The sequence below is a fragment of the Trachypithecus francoisi genome, unplaced genomic scaffold (genome assembly GCF_009764315.1).
Source record: "Trachypithecus francoisi isolate TF-2019V2 unplaced genomic scaffold, Tfra_2.0 Contig00653, whole genome shotgun sequence".
Classification (NCBI taxonomy): domain Eukaryota; kingdom Metazoa; phylum Chordata; class Mammalia; order Primates; family Cercopithecidae; genus Trachypithecus; species Trachypithecus francoisi.
In genome coordinates this window covers 48,641-66,139 of record NW_022680798.1, presented here as the reverse complement: position 1 = coordinate 66,139, position 17,499 = coordinate 48,641, and the positions used below count along the sequence as shown (strand labels likewise).

Genomic DNA, 17,499 nt, shown 5'->3' with positions numbered 1-17,499 from the left:
CCCGCCTGCTTCTCCTGCACCAGCTTCAAAGCCCTGCCCCCAGCCCCTCCCAGCAATTTCTTTCAGCCCCACCTTCGTCCTCTCATCAGCCCCTCCTCCCCGCGCTCGTTATCAGGAGTCCGCGAGCTCCTACTGCAGCCTCTCCTCGCTCAGATCGCCCACAACCCGCCCCAGTGGTTTCCCTCAGTCCCGCCCGCCTCCCTCTAATCCCTGCCCCGCTCTCAACCACGCCCCAGCGGTTTTTCCCACTCCCACCCTTCCCCTCCCCCAGCTCCGCCTTCCTCCTCTCAGCCCCGCGCCCCAGCCCCTCCCCAGTGGTTTCTCCCAGCTCCTCCCTGCTGGTCTTGCAGCTCTGGGCTTAAAACTCCTGCCTGGTGGCCTCGTCCCGCCCCTCCTCTTCCTCTTCCTCCCTCGGGTTCCTTTTCCTCCTTCCGGTTCTTGGTCCAGGCTGCCGGTTTGGAGCTCCCTTGGCCTTGGCCTGGTTGGCTGGTGCGCGTCAAGATCCGGTAAACTGAACAGCGTCTCCTGGCGGGCCGTGCGTGCGTGCGTGATGACGTCAATGCGTGGCTTCGTGATACGTGGACTCCTAACGACTTGACGGCTATAGGCGTGACTGAGTACGTGCCTCCTGCGTACGTGCGTGGTGTACGTACTTGCGTGTTACGTGCACACGTACGTTCTTTGCGAAAAGGATTATGGGAGCCGCTTGAAAGCGGAAGAGTTATGGACCGCTAGCACCTGTTACTGGCGCCCGATTTCCCGGAGTTAGCGGCAGCTACCTTGCAGCCCTGACAGGAGCCGGCTGCTCTCTCTTCTCACTGCGGTCACGTCTCCTCGCTGGCTCCACTGGCCTCGCTGGGTCGTGAGGAGGCGGAAGACCGTTCTTCCCTGTGGCCAAAAGCCAGAGTCGACTCTACGCCCACGACTCTCAGGATCCGGAGGCCGTGAGACTGGCCGCCGGTGAAAGGTACCAGGGCCCGTGGTGCAGGAGCCTGTGTGCCCAGCCTTCTTGCAGACCGTACCTGAGGGCTGGGGTTTCCCTGGATTTGGGGCTGGGAACCCGTGCGGGGCGCGACCAAGGCTCCTTTTCCTGCCCCCTGCTCTTGCCAGCGTCTCGGCCCGCCTCCTAAGCGCGTGTACCTGCGACGAGCGTCTGCAAGTGCTGCTCCACGCACAGCGACCCCACCTCGGCCCGGACTTCCCTGCCTCCCGCTTGGCCCTTGTGCTGTAAACTCGCCTGGAACTGAGGCCGGGCAGTGCACAGCTCTGTGGTCTATGGCCCCGTGCTCAGCATGACCTACCCAGAATTAAACAGTGGACAATGGGATTTAGGCCCCCCAAAGCCTCGCCCGGTGACAATGGGAGGGGAAGTGGCATTTTTCTCCCCTCGGATGGAGCGTGCTCAGCTGTAGGAATGTGACTCAACTTGCTGAAATGATTTTCTGCCCTGCGGGCTGATGCACCCTGTGACCCAGACAGGTGCGGAGGGTCCCACTGCTGTGATTAGCAGAACCAAATCGTGAATGAGGTGCACAGGTGTGTTACTCTTAGGACCGGCCCTCTCAGCTCATCTTGGTTTCCAATGCCTGCTAAGTAGATGACCTTCTTCGGGCCATGAACCAGCTTTGCTGTCTTGCACTTAATGACCTTTCCTCTTTATCTTCCTTGTTGTGCAGGTAAAGAAGCTAAGTGGAAGAGTGTTTGTCTCTCAGGGCGCAAAGGAGGTACTCCCTGCAGCACCAGGTAGGAGGGGACTCAACCCCTTCTTGCCTTTTCAGTTACATCAGTTCCCACTAGGGATTCCACACACACACACAGTTTGCATTTGTTCCGATTTTGTGGTGATGATGAGGAAAAGGGTTGGCTAAGAAACTGGGCGGCAGAAAAGAGGCATTTACTGTAGCCATGTATCCCGATGGAAGTGGCCAGGCCTTGTGGGGGACATTCAGCCTCTGTCAGAAGTAATCCAGAACTTTGGGACCTGGTGATGTTTTGTCACCCATCAGGAGAATAATGAGGCTCAGGGGCCACAAGTGTGTGAGGAAATGGCGCCATGGATGGGTTGGTGGAGGATACACAGGTGAGTCTTTGTGGAAAGTCATTGCTGGCAGATATCAGCATCTTAGGTGGCATGCCAGGTGGCGAGGCATTCCCTTCAGCATGTCTTCACACAGCGTTAGAGGTAATGTCATTTCTAGTGGCAAAAGTGGGGAGCAGCTTGTAACTCTGCATCAGTGGAGGAATGGTCGGGCAAATTATGAGACGGCCAACAGTGGGATATCACACAGGCAGTGTAAAACAAGGTAGATGAAGATTGTCAGGTGGAAAGAATGGACTTGATGTGCTGTCAAATGGAAAACTCATGCCCTATCCTGTGGAGATGTGTTGGGAACAGCAGTTTGCCAAGATGGCTGAAGCAAAGGACCATAAAGGGGCTGGCTTAAACAACAGACAATCATTGTTCTGGAGGATGGAAGTCTGAAATCAAAGTGTTGGCCAGGTTTGTTTGTTCTGTGGGCTATGAAAGACAATCTGGTCTGTCCCTATCTCTTAGCTGCAGGCGGCTAGCCGGCAATCTTTGGCACTCATTGGCTTGTAGAAGCATCTTCCTTATCTCTGCCTTCATCTTCTCATGGTGTTCTCCCTGTGTGCATGACTGTCTCTGAAATCCCCTTTTTCATAAGGACGCCAGCCACACTGGATGTGGGTCCACCCTAATGGCTTCAGTCTCACTTGATTGCCTCTGTAATGACTCTGTCTTTATATATAAGGCCACATTTTGAGGTTTAGGACTTCAACATACGCATTTTAAGAAGACACAATGCAACCCATCAGAACTGACAAAGGCCCTGAGATAGAAACAAGCTTGGCATGTTCCCTCAGGGGATGGAAGGCCTTTGTGGCTGCAGGGTGGTGAATAAAGGGGAGAGGAGAGGACATGGCTGGGGTAGGAAGGCAGATCAGGAGGGACCTTGAGTGCCCTGAGAGGAAGTATGGATTCTGTTCTAGTTGGGGCAGGGAGCCCTTGAAAGCTTTCAGTAGAGGAGTGACATAATCTCATTGTCCCTGTACCAAGATCATTCTGATGGCAGTGTGGTCACAAGAGTTCAAAGGACAAGGGCTGAGGCAGGGGTGGGGTGCTATCAGGAGACTTCTTCAGAAGGCAGGGGGTTTTAGGGGATTGGATTGGGATTGTGGCCATAGAGATTATGGAAAGGGATCAGATTCAGTGTCGGTTTTGGACACAGTGCCACGGGATGTGGGCCGCAGAGAGGGAGGGCAGAGAGCAGCTGGGTCTGGGGCAGGAACACTGCATAGCTGGTGATGCCACTCACAGTGGAAGGGAGGTAGACTTGGTGGTGGTGGTTGGGGTCCTGAGTATGTACAGGCCTGTCCACCTAAGGCTGAGTCTGAAGGGGCGTGGCCCTGCACCACGGGATTCAGAGCAGGCTATGAGTAATGTGGGGGTCCCGGAAGGAGTGTGCTCAGCCTGCTGGGGCTGCCGAGCATGGAATAAGATGAAGACAGGACTGGCATGAGGCCGGCCATGGGTGCTTGTGGGGATAGGTCAGTCAGTGGAGTGGGTGGGGGGGTGGGGAATAAAGGGAGAAAGGTGGGGGTGGGGGCAGAAGGTTCAGAGAGGAAGTAGAGACTGTGCATGTAGACAGCTTTTCTGAGGTCTCGGCTGTTCAGGGTTTAAGAGAAGGGAGGCAGAGCAGGAGGCGTGCGTGTGCTCAGAGTAGGGATGCTCAGCAAGCATAGATGGTGGCTGGTGGCACCCAGGGCCCGGAGTGAGCCAGAGGAGCAGGGTCCAGAGCACAGCAGGCAACCGGCTTGGCTGGGGCAGCTCACCCCAGAGGCGGGAGAAGAGCAGGAGATCTGGCGCTCAGAAGGCTGCACTGCAGATTGGGAAAGGAGTGACTACCAGGCAGCTTTGGTCCTGTCAGGGCTTTGTCTCATGAGGGTGGGTGTATTTTCTTAAAATCATAGAATGTATTAGAGGTCGAGTTTATGTGCTGAAAGGAAGGACAGAGAGATAGTAACCAGAATGGAGGGGGGCAGCTCAAGGGTGGAGTTCAGGGCCATGGGGCGGAGCCACAGGCCTGATGATGGTGACGACGGTGAGGGGCGAGGGGAGCCACTATTTGTGAGTGTTCTCTTAGGTGCCAAGTACTGGGCTGGGTGCTCTTCGTGCCTTGTCTCCCATCCTCACAGCCATGTGGAAACTGAGGCATCTCGAGAGTCTATGACTGGGCTGAGGTTCTGGCTTCAAGCCCAGGGCTCCTTCCGAGGCACAGGGCTGTCCTCCATGCAGGAGGAGGGGACCCTCTCCCAAGCCACACACGCAGGAGGCCAGGCAAGAGTTGTGGGAAGTCAGAGCCCGTGTGACCGTGGGCTGGTGCCTCATTCTCCTCAGCCATAGAGTAGGCCTCCCAGTACCACTGACCCTGCTGGGTCACTTGAAGATTCAATCTGATGATCCGAGGATTATGCCATCCCAGAGGCTGGCACATGGAAGGCATGTGTGTGGGGGTGCCAGTTGTTCTGATTATCATTCTTCTTTTCTCCACTCAGATTGGGACAGGAGCATCTGCTGACAGCGGAGAGCAGTGGTGGGGGAAGGGGCTTGAGGAAGGTGGTACCCAGAGGGGTGGAGAGGAGATATCTGACTGAGGGCCATCTGAGGTCACAGTGCATCCTGAGAGCAGAGCTGAGATTGGGTATCAACGATGTGGGCTCAGCAGCCCTGGAGTAGGAGCTGGGAAGGTCAGTGCCTTGGTGGCGGCAGGGCCGGGGCACTGAGTATTGGCAGAGCACAGCAGGGGGAAAGGAAGAGAAGCAGAGCCTGGGACTGTCCCTCTGTGCTGGAAGACGGCTAACACCCGCCCCGACTCTCCACTCTGGCTAGGCTGAGGGGGCCCTCTGTCCTCTGTGTTGCCCTAGGGCTCAGTGACCTCTGTCATAGCACTGACCACATACTCTCCTGCCTGTGCCTTTCTCTAGCTGTCTCCGCCCTACTCCAGACCGCCCCAAAGACTCTGTGGGATGAACCTGAGTTAGCCAAATCCCAGCCCCTTCCCTTGGACCTGCCGTGGCTCGGGACATCAGTGACAGACAGAAGCAGCGGACCATCAGGGTCAGTGGGATTTAGGCCACCTGAGAGACACAGGGGTATGGTCAGGCCACTGCCCGTGAGCTTGGAGGGCTGGCATGTGACGCGCTTCTGTGCTTCCACAGGCCATAGGAGGCCCGCGGCGCTTGCGAAGATGAAGTTTGGCTGCCTCTCCTTCCGGCAGCCTTATGCTGGCCTTGTCTTAAATGGAGTCAAGACTGTGGAGACGCGCTGGCGTCCCCTGCTGAGCAGCCAGCGGAACCGTACCATCGCCGTCCACATTGCTCACAGGGACTGGGATGACGATGCCTGGCAGGAGCTGCTGGTGGAGAGGCTGGGGATGACTCCTGCTCAGATTCAGGCTTTGCTCAGGAAAGGGGAAAAGTTTGGTCGAGGAGTGATAGCGGGTAAGTGACGATGTGCCAAATGTGCAGACAACACCTAGAGTTGCCACCCAAGATCTTGCTTGGGAGTTTGGGGACTTTTGTTGTCGTCTGAACTGATTGGCATGTATACCACAGTTTCCTTTGGCAGCACACCTTCAAAGGGACGGCAAGGGCCCTGGGCTGGGGGTTGGCAGGCCTAGCTTCCGTGAGCTCTGGTAAATCATTTCTCCACTCTGGCCTCAGTTCCTGTTTCTGGTCTCAGTGAGAAACCAGGTCAGGTCCATGTGCATGTGGTGCTTGTGGTGTTTGGCTGTGTGTGTATGTGTGTGTGTGATACATGTGTGAGTGCACATGTGTGGCAGAGACCATGAAAAGCAGCCCAGCCCACCGAATGGGTCAGGTGGCCTCTAGAGTTGGGCTGCCTGCCTGGCTTCACGAGCCTGCCCCAGCCCCACCACTTGCGGCACCCTGGGCAAGTCCCCTAGCCTCTAGGTGACTGAGGCCTGACAACAGCATCTGTCCCCTGGTGACCTGCTCAGGCATCACCTGTAGCTTCCCAGGCAGTGGCTGGTGCCCTTCCAATCTGCAACCGCTGCCCTCGGATGTCTGGCTTGGACCTGCCTCTTACTTGTGTGGCTTCATCGAGGACAAGGCCCTCTCCTCTGCCTTCTGGAGCCCTCCCCCGCCTCTCCCAGCATTTCCTGAATCGAGTTTGGCTCGTTATCAAAGCTATGGAAGAAGGACTTGACTCCCTTCTTGTCATTTTGCTGATGCCACCTTACTCTCTGATTGTGACTTGGAGTAACCGTGTTGTCACATGGCCAGGCCTTGGGCTATGGAAGTGAAAGGCTTTCATGTGTATCTCTCTTTGTGTACAGGACTCATTGACATTGGGGAAACTTTGCAATGCCCCGAAGACTTAACTCCCGATGAGGTTACGGAACTAGAGAATCAGGCTGTACTGACCAACCTGAAGCAGAAGTACCTGACTGTGATTTCAAACCCCAGGTGGTTACTGGAGCCCATACCTAGGAAAGGAGGCAAAGATATATTCCAGGTAGACATCCCAGAGCACCTGATCCCTTTGGGGCATGAAGTGTGACAAGTGTGGGCTCCTAAGAGGAATGTTCCAGAGAAACCAGCTAAATCATGACACCTTCAATTCACCATCATGACGCAGACCTATATACATTAGGTTAAATCTGAATTTCCACTGCTTTGGAGAGTCCCACCCACTAAGCACTGTGCATGTAAACAGGTTTCTTTATTCAGATGAAGGAAGTAGCGGGAGGGGCTTTCCTTGTGTGATGCCTTTTTAGGCACACAGGCAATGTCTCAAGTACTTTGATCTTTGGGTAGAAGGAAAAGCTGCCAGTAAATGTCTCGGCACTGCTGCTAATTTTGGTCCTGCTAGTTTCTGGATTGTGTAAGTAAATGTGTTGTAGATGACTGGTTAGTGTTTGAGACTTCGTTCTATCTTTTCCTCTGATTTGTTCTGGTCAAAACTCATCAAATGTATAACTGGCATCCAGGAGACATTGCAGAAAGTCTGAGACCTGGCACTGAATGTTTGCCTGGTAGTGACTAGCCATTAATCAACCGACTCAACCACGATGAAGAGACATCAGACTTAGAGCAGCTGTCTGTCCTTTCAGGTTACTCTCACTCTGTTGTGAAAGTATCTGTCGGTTTCTGAAGCATGTGTGTCACCTGCATCACATAGCTACTTCCTATCCTAGCAATACGTCCAAAATACAGCTCTGGTAGAGTGAGGTTAACTTGGAAATGTGATCAGTAGTGTTGTTTTATTTTGTAGTAATTTTTTTTTTTTTTTTTGGTGATTTAGCAAAGTTTCTAGTTGTTATCTTTGAGGATGATGGGCATTTCCCCCTAGGTATTGACTGCAGTGGCCTTTCTCTTCTGAGCCAGGATGTTATGGTGGTCGTACATCCCATAGCAGATGGGATGGCCTGACTTTCAACTGGACCTCTTTGGAGGCCCCTGGATGCTAGGATGCTAGGCTAGGGGTGCTGAGCTGCTGATCAGACACTTCCTGGCAACATTGGGAGGGACCCATGAGGAAACAATCTCCTGTTTGAAGATACAGGAAGATACTGCCAGAATCAGGAGTGAGTCTATTCTTTCTCCTGACTAGCAGGCCAATCTCAGGGGACCAGGTCTTCTTGGCTTGGCCTCGACACTTCTAGCAATATCCTTTGCTGAGTGTGTGAAAATGCTGCTTCTCCAAATGAACGAGGACAATGGGGACCAAAGCCTGTCTTGGACAGGATTTCCAGCCTCCCCTGGCTTGTCCCAATGAGATGTGTATAATATAGAAGGTTAAAAAGAACACAGACAACAGGTCTCATTTAAATTGTTTGTTATTTATTTCCATGGAATTTTGTTTTTCTTTATTAAGACCAAAAATGTGTTTCTCATTAGCAAATGGCAACTTTTATCGGTCATTAGTGGCCTTGAGTTCACGGACTTGCATTGTTTCTGAACTGTTCACAGAATCTACACTTGTAATCTGAGGAGCCTTCCTGCTCCTCGTCATTGTCAGAGGGCTCATTTGGAGACATGACTAAGAGGGTGGCCAACAGAATGAGTAACAGATATTGTACAAAGACAATACACTACCATTATCTGAGTAAACCGGGCTACTAGGCACCTGCCCTATGCCTTCCATCCAGGCAGTAGCCGAAGATGCAAATGTGGCATTCCCAGAGGTGCCCTCCCAACTTGGGCCATTTGGTTCCTGAGGGGGCCTATTTCCCAGGGGATGCCCAGTGATACTGTTCTTGGACCACATGCCAGAGAACATGAAGGACTGACTGCCACTGGGTCCCTGAACATTGGGGGCTCTCTGCTGACACATTTTGATGGCTTCTTTCTTGGCATTGATGTGATAGATACGTAGGGAGCGTCTTGTAGCTACCAGCTTCTTTCTCTTTGGAGTTGGGACACAGGTTGCTTGCTGAGCCGTGTTTCTGAGGTCATCTTTTCTCTGGATATTCTCCAGGAGCCTGGGCTTGTCTCTCTGAAAATTGGAGTTGTGGTAGATCTGAAACAAAATGAAACATGTTAGTTGTTCAGGAATAAATTATTCCTTTCCCACCTCTCAAAATTATGATTTTGTTCTGCAATGGAGAAAAGAATGCTTTAAGTGGCAGCAAGTGTGGTTATGCCCTACCTCATGACCTGACTGGAGATAAACAATTCATAGGTCAAGGCAGTAATATATAAATAACATGGATTTTGATATTAAACTGTAACCCCTTAGAAGTAATATGTAGGTCTGCATAATATGATGCTTATATTATCTCTAAGGGGGTTGTAGTTTAATATCAAAATCCATACTTTTTAAGTTCTGTACTTTTCATCTTTCAATAAACAATATTTCACATTTTAAAATGCTATCTTTGACACTTAAGCTCTTACAGTATATTATTTATATTGGTGTCCTATGAAGATATGTTTGAGAAGGAGAGAAAAGGGATCACAGAAATTACAGAAATGCTTTCTACTTTACCATTATTTTCTTGTTTCCTTTGCTTGGGCGTGTTTTGCAGAATCCATAAAGGTTCAGTTGGCGAATGAAACTCTTCAAGCTGTCTGTTTCGAAGATCCTCTCTGCACCTCTCCGTTGAAGAACTTCCCTCTGGAAGAGATCCTTCTCGATGATCACAGCGTCTCCATCATCGTTCCAGCTCACAGACTTGAATGTTTCTTCCTCCACGATCATCCAAAGCTTTCTTGGGAAGGAGAGCCTAAAAAGGTTGTGGTTGTCTTCCGTGTTGACCACGCATTGTTTCGGTCTTCTGGTGGTGAGTTATCTTGGGAGCCTGGATCTTGGCTCACAACTTGGTCCTTGTGTCTGTCCAAAACCTCGCTGGAATCTGGATTTGGATCAGGTGAAGAACTAAATGGGTCCCCGCTTGTTGGCTCTCCACCAACAGACGGGGCCAGCTTGTCTTTGTATTCCTGTTCAGTGTTCTGACTCGCCATAGAGCTACACCAGAATCAGGAGCATTTTGTACCCAAGACCCTTATCACTGTCCTAGCAAGTCCAAAATGCCTTCAGTCAGAGTAGGCGTGCCCAATAAATACTGTCCACAAAATTCTAGAGTCTCGGTATCAGGGCAACCAGTGGCTTAACTCATCATCTGCTGTATTTGTCACACGATGTCACAAAGGTGGCTCTCAGCCAATCTGGAGAGGGGGCCCTGGCCAAGTGTTGGGGGAGTAGACAGGTGGCATGGCCTTCAGCTTCTCCCTTTTCTAAAAGTATAAACAGGCGTGGTTCAAGTTCCCAGAAAAGTCTCCCGTCTTCTGAAAGTCACATTATGTCATAGGGCCAGGCCCCAGATGAGCTGAGAAACCATGGCTTTATGGCCACTCCCAACCCTGAAGACAGGGGAGGCCATTTGCTGGCCTCTGGTTTGCTCAAGAGCCAGCCCCTAGTTAGCCCTAGCTTGGGTTTCACCAAGACTGCCTGAGTCAGATGGACCCCTCACAGGTGACTTCCTTCTAGGAGATGGTGGTCCCTATCAGGCTGTTTGACCTGATCTGTGTGGTAGCACCCCTCTTTTCCAGTCCCCCCCATCTCCTTCCTGCTTTGGTCTCTTCCAAGTACTCCTAATGATTGGTTGGATCTGCTCTAGTGGGCCCAGATGAAGTGTTCCTTATTCCATTTGGTCGAGTTGTCCCCAGAGTGGTGCTGTGCCTGAGCTTGGTGGGAGCACTCCCCTCACTCCTCTACCACTATGTTACCCAGGGCACCATTTGTGGTTGGATGGCCACATCCTCAGCTGTGCTTTGGAGTCCCCTGTGGAGCTCTGCTTGCCCCTGCATCTCACCCTCTTGCAGATCACAACAGGAGATTACCTTTAGTTTTTGTTTTTGCCCATAAATACTGTTTTCATTGCTCAAGACATGTTCATTTCTGAGACCTGCTTTACACAAACTAGCCTAAGAAAAGTTTCTGCTTCTCTAGTTAGACCTGATTAAAGTAATCCAGCACAAAAGTGCCATCATTGTGTATTTGAAAACAGATGAGTGTATGAGTGTGTGTTGGGGTGGGCAGGAGGAGGGAGGAAGCCCAAATGAAAGTCATCTTCAACCCCAGATGAGAGGATACAACAGTCTTTCTGGTGATACATTTTCTCTAGCCATTAAAGACAACTTTGTTCTTAGTGTTCACTCTGTATAGGGAGACAGAGTGGTACAGTGGAAAGGCCCCAGGCTGAAAGGACCCTGGGTCCTTGTCCCACTGAGTAGCACCCTTTGCCCACTCAGGGTCGGCCCTGAGTGTGAAGAGGGTTGGAAGAGGCTCTTCCAAGGTGCTTTTCAATGTCAGGGCTCTCTAATCCTTCATGGTGCCCCCCATGCCTGGATGCAGGCTTGATTCATGGTCATGAAGCTTTTTAAACAGGTTTAGAAAGGTTTTGTTCAAGGACTCAGTGTAACCTGTAGGCACACGCACTCTGAGGCTAAATATTAAAATAGAGGCCTTTGGTGACATCGCTAAATGAGGATCCTTGAGTATTCAGTTACACAGCTGGCATCTTTCACTTACATACCCAAGTGCTTTTTCATAGGGGAATTCTTAAGACTGAGAATGACATTTTGTTGTGGCTTTTGCGAACTTATGAACTCTGCTGATTACTTATATAAAGGCTTTTAGCCATTGGGTGGGAGGGGAACGATCATGAAGAAAATGGCTAGGGAAACTACACAGTGGCATTCAGCCAAGAGCTGGTATTGATTTGATTTAGTCACACCACGTCATGTGGCTTCTATAGGACCATTAGCTACCATTCTTCTTTGTTTTAAGTCACAGAATGTCCACTGGGATTACGAGTCTAAGACATCAAACTCCTCTTGTCCCCTGGAGGGAATATTCAGGGCACTGACTTAAGTCTAGTCAAGAAGAGGCATGGTGGGAAAACCAGCCTCCTCCAGCTAAGCCTGCTCAGTCCCCAAAGATCAGCTCTGCAACCTTCAGCAACCATTCAGACATTCTTTATGAGACACCTGCCGCCTGCAAGCCCCTTTGAGGAAAATGGTTGGTCTTCTCTTGCATGCTCTGATGGACCCTCTGTGTTGCTGCTTTATGAATGAAAACATCATGGTCAGGCAACCCAAGCAGAGCACAACTGACTATGGTATGAGGACCAGTGGCCCTGTGGAAAGCGGTCTCAGTGCTGACTCGCTGCAGCTTCTTTGTAGCTGTGCAGCAATCAAGAACAATGCTGAGCTCTTGACAGTGGGGCCCCAAGGCATGAGGCCAGCCACAGGCCAAGACTCACTGTGTAGGCCTTGCCTGTCACATGATCCCCCAGGCCCTCCTCATCCTCCCCCTGGCCTCTCAGGATCTTCTTCCTTGCTGATCTCTCCCGGGCTCCAGGATGTGTCCCTGCAGTTGGTCATCCCACTCCAGAGGAGTCTTTCTAAACTGTGGCTTGAAACTTGTCAGTTGCTTAGGCACCACCTCCTCACACCTCCAAGGCCTTCCTTTCCCAGCCTCGTTAGCCACTGGGCTCCTCTTTCTCACACACTCAGGCATCCACCATGCCACCGCCCTTAACCCTCCGTCACTCAGCATTTGCTTGATGCTGGGTCCTGGGTAAGACAACTCTCAACCTCTGGTTCCCTCTGGTGCTGTTTTCTGAGCACACTGAACTTCCTTGCTGGTGAGGGTGCTTGTGCTTCCTCCCCTATAGGAACGCCCTTTTCAACCCAGAAGTCACTCAGCTGTCAGGGTCCAGGTCACTCCATGAGGTCAGCTGGCAAGGCTTATTCCCAGGGGCTGGCCCAGCACAGCTCTCCACCATTGGTTGGGTGGATCCTGAACTCCTGTGATTTTAGGCATGTTGATGGGCTGTCTCCCCTCTGGACTAAGAGGCCCATGAGGATGGCCAAGACCACAGTGCAAATGTAGCCCTCAATACAGGTTGGATGAAGAAAGTTCTATGTCACCAGCTCAGTGGGGTTTAGCATCCTTGGACATGGTTCTACATTAGAACAGTGATAACAGGGCAATTATTGTGAGCTCCTACTGAGACAGGAAAATAGGGTCTAGAAACAGGGAACTAAGGCCAATCTGTGCTGACTTCCTAAAAGAGAAAACACTAGGGTCTAGGGGTAGGAAATCTAAGGCCAATTCACTCTGACTTCCCAAAGCTGGATCAAAAGGAAAATACTGGGTCTGGGGGCAGGAAACCTAAGGCCAATTAGCACAAACTTCCTAAAGCTAACCAAAGATAAAAACCATGCTGAGTAACAAAGGATCAGAGGCTACTCTCCCTACAACCATCCCTCTTTCACCACATCTCAGATGGAAAGGGAGGGTAGAGTGCCTTGTTGACCGTGGACCAAGCAGGGACCATCCCTTCATCTGCATAGGGTGCCAGTTCACTTCAGCCTTTAATTAGCCACAGGCCAAATCCTTCATCCAGATAAGGAATAGTCATTAAGAACCTCAAATGGGGTACTTAAAGCCCAGAAAACTTTGTAACTGGGCCCTTGAGCCACTTGCTCAAACCTACTCCCACCCTGCGGAGGGCTTTCTCGCTTTAATGAATTCCTGCTTTCACTGCTTTGTTGCTACATTTCATTCCTCTGCTACTTTGTGCATTTTGTTCAATTCTTGGTTCAAAACGCCAATGACTTGGACAACTCATAGTCAATGAGTTGTGCTAAGTGTTCTGCTAATCTGTGTCATTTACTGTGCACACCCATCTGTTGAGTGGGTATTAGGAATGAGCCCATTTCTCCAATGAGCCAAGCTAGGCCATGGAGGGGTTGAGCCATGGTGCAGGTTCCACAGTGAGGAAGCAACAGGGCCAGAATAGGCCCACACGGTCAGACTCTCAGACTTACAACCTTACTCAAGTACAGTGAGTGTTCCAATGATCTGAGCAGAACTTGACTTTTTAAGCAGAAAATGGCTGAAGAAAGCAAAAACAGAAAACAAGGGCATATTAGTCATTGATATGGTTTGGCTGTTTTGTCCCTCCAAATCTCGTGTTGAAATGTGACCTTCAGTGTTGGAGGTGGGTTTAGTGGGAGGTGTTTGGGTCATAGAGGTGGATCTCTCATAAATGGTTTGATGCTCTCCTTGACCTCTCTGTGCTGCCCACCCTTTCCCCAAACCTTTTTACATTTCTAAGTCCTTATCTAGGCACCGCAGTGAAGCCAGCCTGATAGACTTTACCTATCAGGCCTTGAGCGATAAAGCAAACCCCAATTACAAACCATCCAGACTGAACAGGGGGAGGTTATGGGAAGCATAAACAAACTTTACCTACATCCTCCAGTACCATAAACATCACAAGGTGATTATGTGGCAGAATTAACCAGCAAACAACCCCGGGATGCAGCCATACCAAAGGACTCCCTCAAACTCCCTGCCCCAGTATAACTCCCTCATTCTGTAAGCTTGGAGCTGCTTTCCTTGACTGTTATGGGGGCAGCTGGCAGGTTAATAAAGGCTTGCCTGAACTTGGGGCTCTCTGTCTCTCTCGTCCTTTCTCTTTGCTAACCTTACATTCTCACTCTAAGTTCACATGAGATCTGGTTGCTTAAAAAAGCCTGGCAGCTCCTTGTTCTCTCTCTTGCCATGTGATATGCTGATTACCCATTTGCCTTCTGCCATGACTGGAAGCTTCCCGAGCCCTTACCAGAAGGAGATACCGGTGCCATGCCTCCTGTACACCCTGAAGAACCATGAGCCAAAATAAACGTTTTTCTTTATAAATTACCTAGCCTCAGGTATTCCTTTATAGCAATGCAAAACTGACTAACATATAAAATTGGTACAGGAGTTGGGTGATGCTATAAAGATATCTGAAGATGTGAAAGCAGCTTTGGAACTGGGTAATGGGCAGAGGTTGGAAGAGTTTGGAGATCTCAGAAAAAGGAAGATGCAGGAATGTTTCAAACTTATTGGAGACTTGTTAAGTGGTTTTGACCAAATTGCTGCAGAAATATGGACAATGAAGGCCAGGCTGATGAGGTCTCAGATGGAAATGAGGAATTTACTGGCAAAAGGTCATCCTTGTTATATCTTAGCAAAGAACTTGGCTGCATTGGGTCCATGCTCTAGAGATCTGTGGAAGTTTGAACTTAAGGGTGATAAATTAGTGTATCTGGCCAAAGGGATATTTCTAAGCAGCAAAGTATACAAGATGTTGCATGGCTGCTTCTAACAACCTATCTCAGATGTAGGAGAAAAGGAAAGACTTAAAATTGGAATTTATAATTAAAAGAGGAGCAGAGCATAAAAGTTTGGAAAACTTGCAGCCTGACCACATTGTAGGAAACGAAAGAGCATTTTCGAAGAATAAATCAAGCAGGATGCTGAGGAACCTCTTGCTAGAGAGATTTGCATGACTAAAAGGGAGCTAAGTGCTCCTATCTAAGACAATGGGAAAAAGCCCTTGAAGGCATTTCAGAAATCTAGGCACCTCCCATCCCAGACCCAGAAGCCTAGTGGGTAAGATGGTTTTGGGTCCAAGCCTGGGGCCCTGCTGCTCTTTGCAGCCTTTGGACGCTGCTCCCTGCACCTGGCTAATCTAGCTCCACCCATGGCTCAAAGTGTTCCAGGTACAGTTCAGGCCACTGCCTTGGAGGATACAAGCTATAAGACTTGGTGGCTTCCCCGTGGTGTTATGTCTGCAGGAGAACAGAATGCAAGAGTGAAAGAGGCTTGACAGCTTCCACCTAGATTTCAGAGGATGTATGTGTTGAAAAGCCTGGTGCCCAGGGAAAAGCCTGCCACAAGGGTAGAGCTTCTACAGAGAGACTCTACTAGAACAGTGCTCATGGAAAATGTGGGGTTGGAGCCCCTGCACAGAGTCCTCATCAGGGTACTGCTGAGTGGGATTGTAGGAAGGCACCTGAGAATGATAGAGCCACCAGCAGCTTGTACTCTGAACCTGGAAAAGCAACCGGCACTCACCTCCAACTGCTGAGAGCAGCCATGGGGGCTGTACCTGCAAAGCCACAGGGATGGGTATGCACAAGGCCTTGGCATCCCACCCCTTCCATCACTGTGACTTGGATGCAGAATATGGAGACAAAGGAGATTAGTTGTGAGCTCTAAGATTTAATGACAGCCCTGCTGGGTGTCAGACTTGTGTGGTACCTGTTGCCCCTTTCTTTTGACTGATTTATCTCTTTTGGAATTGGAGTATTTACCCAATGCCTAGATCACCATTGTATCTTGTAAGTAAATAACTTGTTTTTTTATCTTACAGGCTCATAGTTCGAAGAAACGTGCCTTGAGTCTCAGATTTTGGAATTTTGAGTTGATGCTGAAATGAGTTGAGACTTTTGGGGGACTATTGGGAAGGGATGCTTGTATTTTGCAGTGTGAAAAGGATGTGAGATTTGTAGGGGGACATGGGCAGAATGAACAGCTTAGGTACTTCGTGCCCTTCAAATATCATGTTGAAATGTGACCTCCAATGTTGGAGGTGGGCCTAGTGGGAGAGGTGTTTGGGTCATGGGGGTGGTCCTTTATGAATAACTTGCTGCTGTCCTCACAATAATGAGTGAGTTCTCTCTCTCTGTGAGTTCATATGAGATCTGGTTGTTTAAAAGAGCCTGGCAGCTCCTCCTTTTCTTGCTTGCTGTCTCACTCACCATGTGATATGCCAGCTCCTGCTTTGCCTTCTGCCATGAATGGAAGCTTCCTGAGCCCTCACAAAAAGGCTATGATGACACCATGCTTCCTGTACAGCCTGCAGAACTGGGAGTCAAAGTGAACCTCTTTTCTTGACAAATTACCCAGCCTCAGGTATTCTTTTATAGCAGTACAAAACTGACCAACACAGTCATTTCAAAGTTACTTTCCTTCTAGAGTTAAAGATGAGGGGACATGCTTATAACACTGACTCAGGTTGACTGAGTCTTCTGAGTATTTTTGTATTTTTTTTTATTGGCCCCTTTGAAAGTTCAGTATAATTATGTGGCATTCAGTACAAGTGACCCCATTCTGGTTGGGTCTGGTCAGCTGGGGCTTAGGGAAGGAGGCTAGTCCGCAGCAGTGGCATCCCCTGAAGTTCGTTTCACACAGGCCTCTGAGTTAATGAGTCTTTCTAAAGGAGGCTTTGCTTGGTTTGCTTATCGCCCTCTTTCCACTCTTGCTGTAGACAGGGACACCTAGATGCTCATAATTTGCTTTTTTTTTTTTTTTTCCTTTCTTTTTTTTTTTTTTTTTAAACGGAGTCTCTCTCTGTAGCCATGCTGGAATGCAGTGGTGTGATCTTGGCTCACTGCAACCTCTGCGTTCTGGGTTCAAGTGATTCTCCTACCTCAGCCTCCTGAGTAGCTGGGATTACAGGCACGCGCCAGCACGCCCAGCTAATTTTTGTATTTTTAGTAGAGACGGGGTTTCACCAGATGGGGTTGGGCAGAATGGTCTCAATCTCTTGACCTCATGGTCTGCCCGCCTCGGCCTCCCAAAATGATGGGATTACAGGCGTGAGCCACCACACCGGGCCACGCACGTTTTTAAAATTAGTTAATTAATTTATCCTATTGCCCTGCTCAGAGTAAAATAGGCTAGTTTTCTTTTCTACAGTATCTTAAAAGCCTTTCGTAGCAACGTTTGTGAGGAATTGTGTTAAAATTATTCTGAATTAATATCTAATGCCTGAACACACACACATTGTGTGTGTGTGTGTGTGTGTGTGTGTGTGTTAAACTCAAGTATAGGACATAGAGCTTCTGTAGGTGATAATTCTTGCCTCTTGGGATCCCTGGAAAAAGGAAGTCCATATGGAAAAGAGAGGCAGTCTCCAGGTAGCAATACATCTTCAGAGATTTTAAAGGAAGTTTTCAGCTTGTGTTCTTTAAAAGCACCAAAGGTGACCTGTGTGTATAGGCCCTAGGTTGGAGGAAAGCCTTGCTTGTCGTTTAGACTTGGGATGTTGATATCAAAGGGCATTGCAGCAATTCAGCTCTCCTGCAACACCACTGACGTTTCTCTTT

General features: G+C 49.7%; 2 protein-coding genes across 5 annotated transcripts; one reads left to right on the top strand and one right to left on the bottom strand.

Annotated features, from left to right (window-relative positions):
* The first annotated feature begins 667 nt into the window (after positions 1-667).
* Positions 668-9,614, top strand: LOC117087438 (protein CXorf40A). Of its 4 annotated transcripts, none has more exons than XM_033217674.1 (5): positions 668-1,743; positions 5,005-5,137; positions 5,239-5,520; positions 6,378-6,556; positions 9,072-9,614. In XM_033217674.1, the coding sequence occupies exons 3-5, from the start codon at positions 5,268-5,270 to the stop codon at positions 9,078-9,080; spliced, it is 441 nt and encodes a 146-aa protein (XP_033073565.1). In that variant the 5' UTR covers positions 668-1,743; positions 5,005-5,137; positions 5,239-5,267; the 3' UTR covers positions 9,081-9,614. The 4 variants fall into 4 exon arrangements, with proteins under 4 accessions (XP_033073565.1, XP_033073542.1, XP_033073555.1 ...); XM_033217651.1 differs by lacking the exon at positions 9,072-9,614 and having other exon boundaries at positions 668-967; positions 1,677-1,743; positions 6,378-6,948; XM_033217664.1 differs by lacking the exons at positions 668-1,743; positions 9,072-9,614 and adding an exon at positions 2,135-2,500 and having other exon boundaries at positions 6,378-6,948.
* LOC117087437 (heat shock transcription factor, X-linked member 3-like) lies at positions 7,729-9,507 on the bottom strand. Its single transcript, XM_033217635.1, is given in 4 exon segments — positions 7,729-8,107; positions 8,110-8,563; positions 9,032-9,306; positions 9,309-9,507. Coding segments are annotated over 4 exon segments (1,056 nt in total). The 3' UTR covers positions 7,729-7,979.
* Positions 9,615-17,499: the final 7,885 nt, after the last annotated feature.

Excerpts from the sequence above, each read along its gene's own strand:
- LOC117087438 (XM_033217651.1), top strand. The coding sequence starts at position 5,268 with ATGAAGTTTGGCTGCCTCTCCTTCCGGCAGCCTTATGCTGGCCTTGTC. Across the intron at positions 5,521-6,377 it reads TGGTCGAGGAGTGATAGCGG|GACTCATTGACATTGGGGAA; the intron begins GTAAGTGACGAT and ends CTTTGTGTACAG.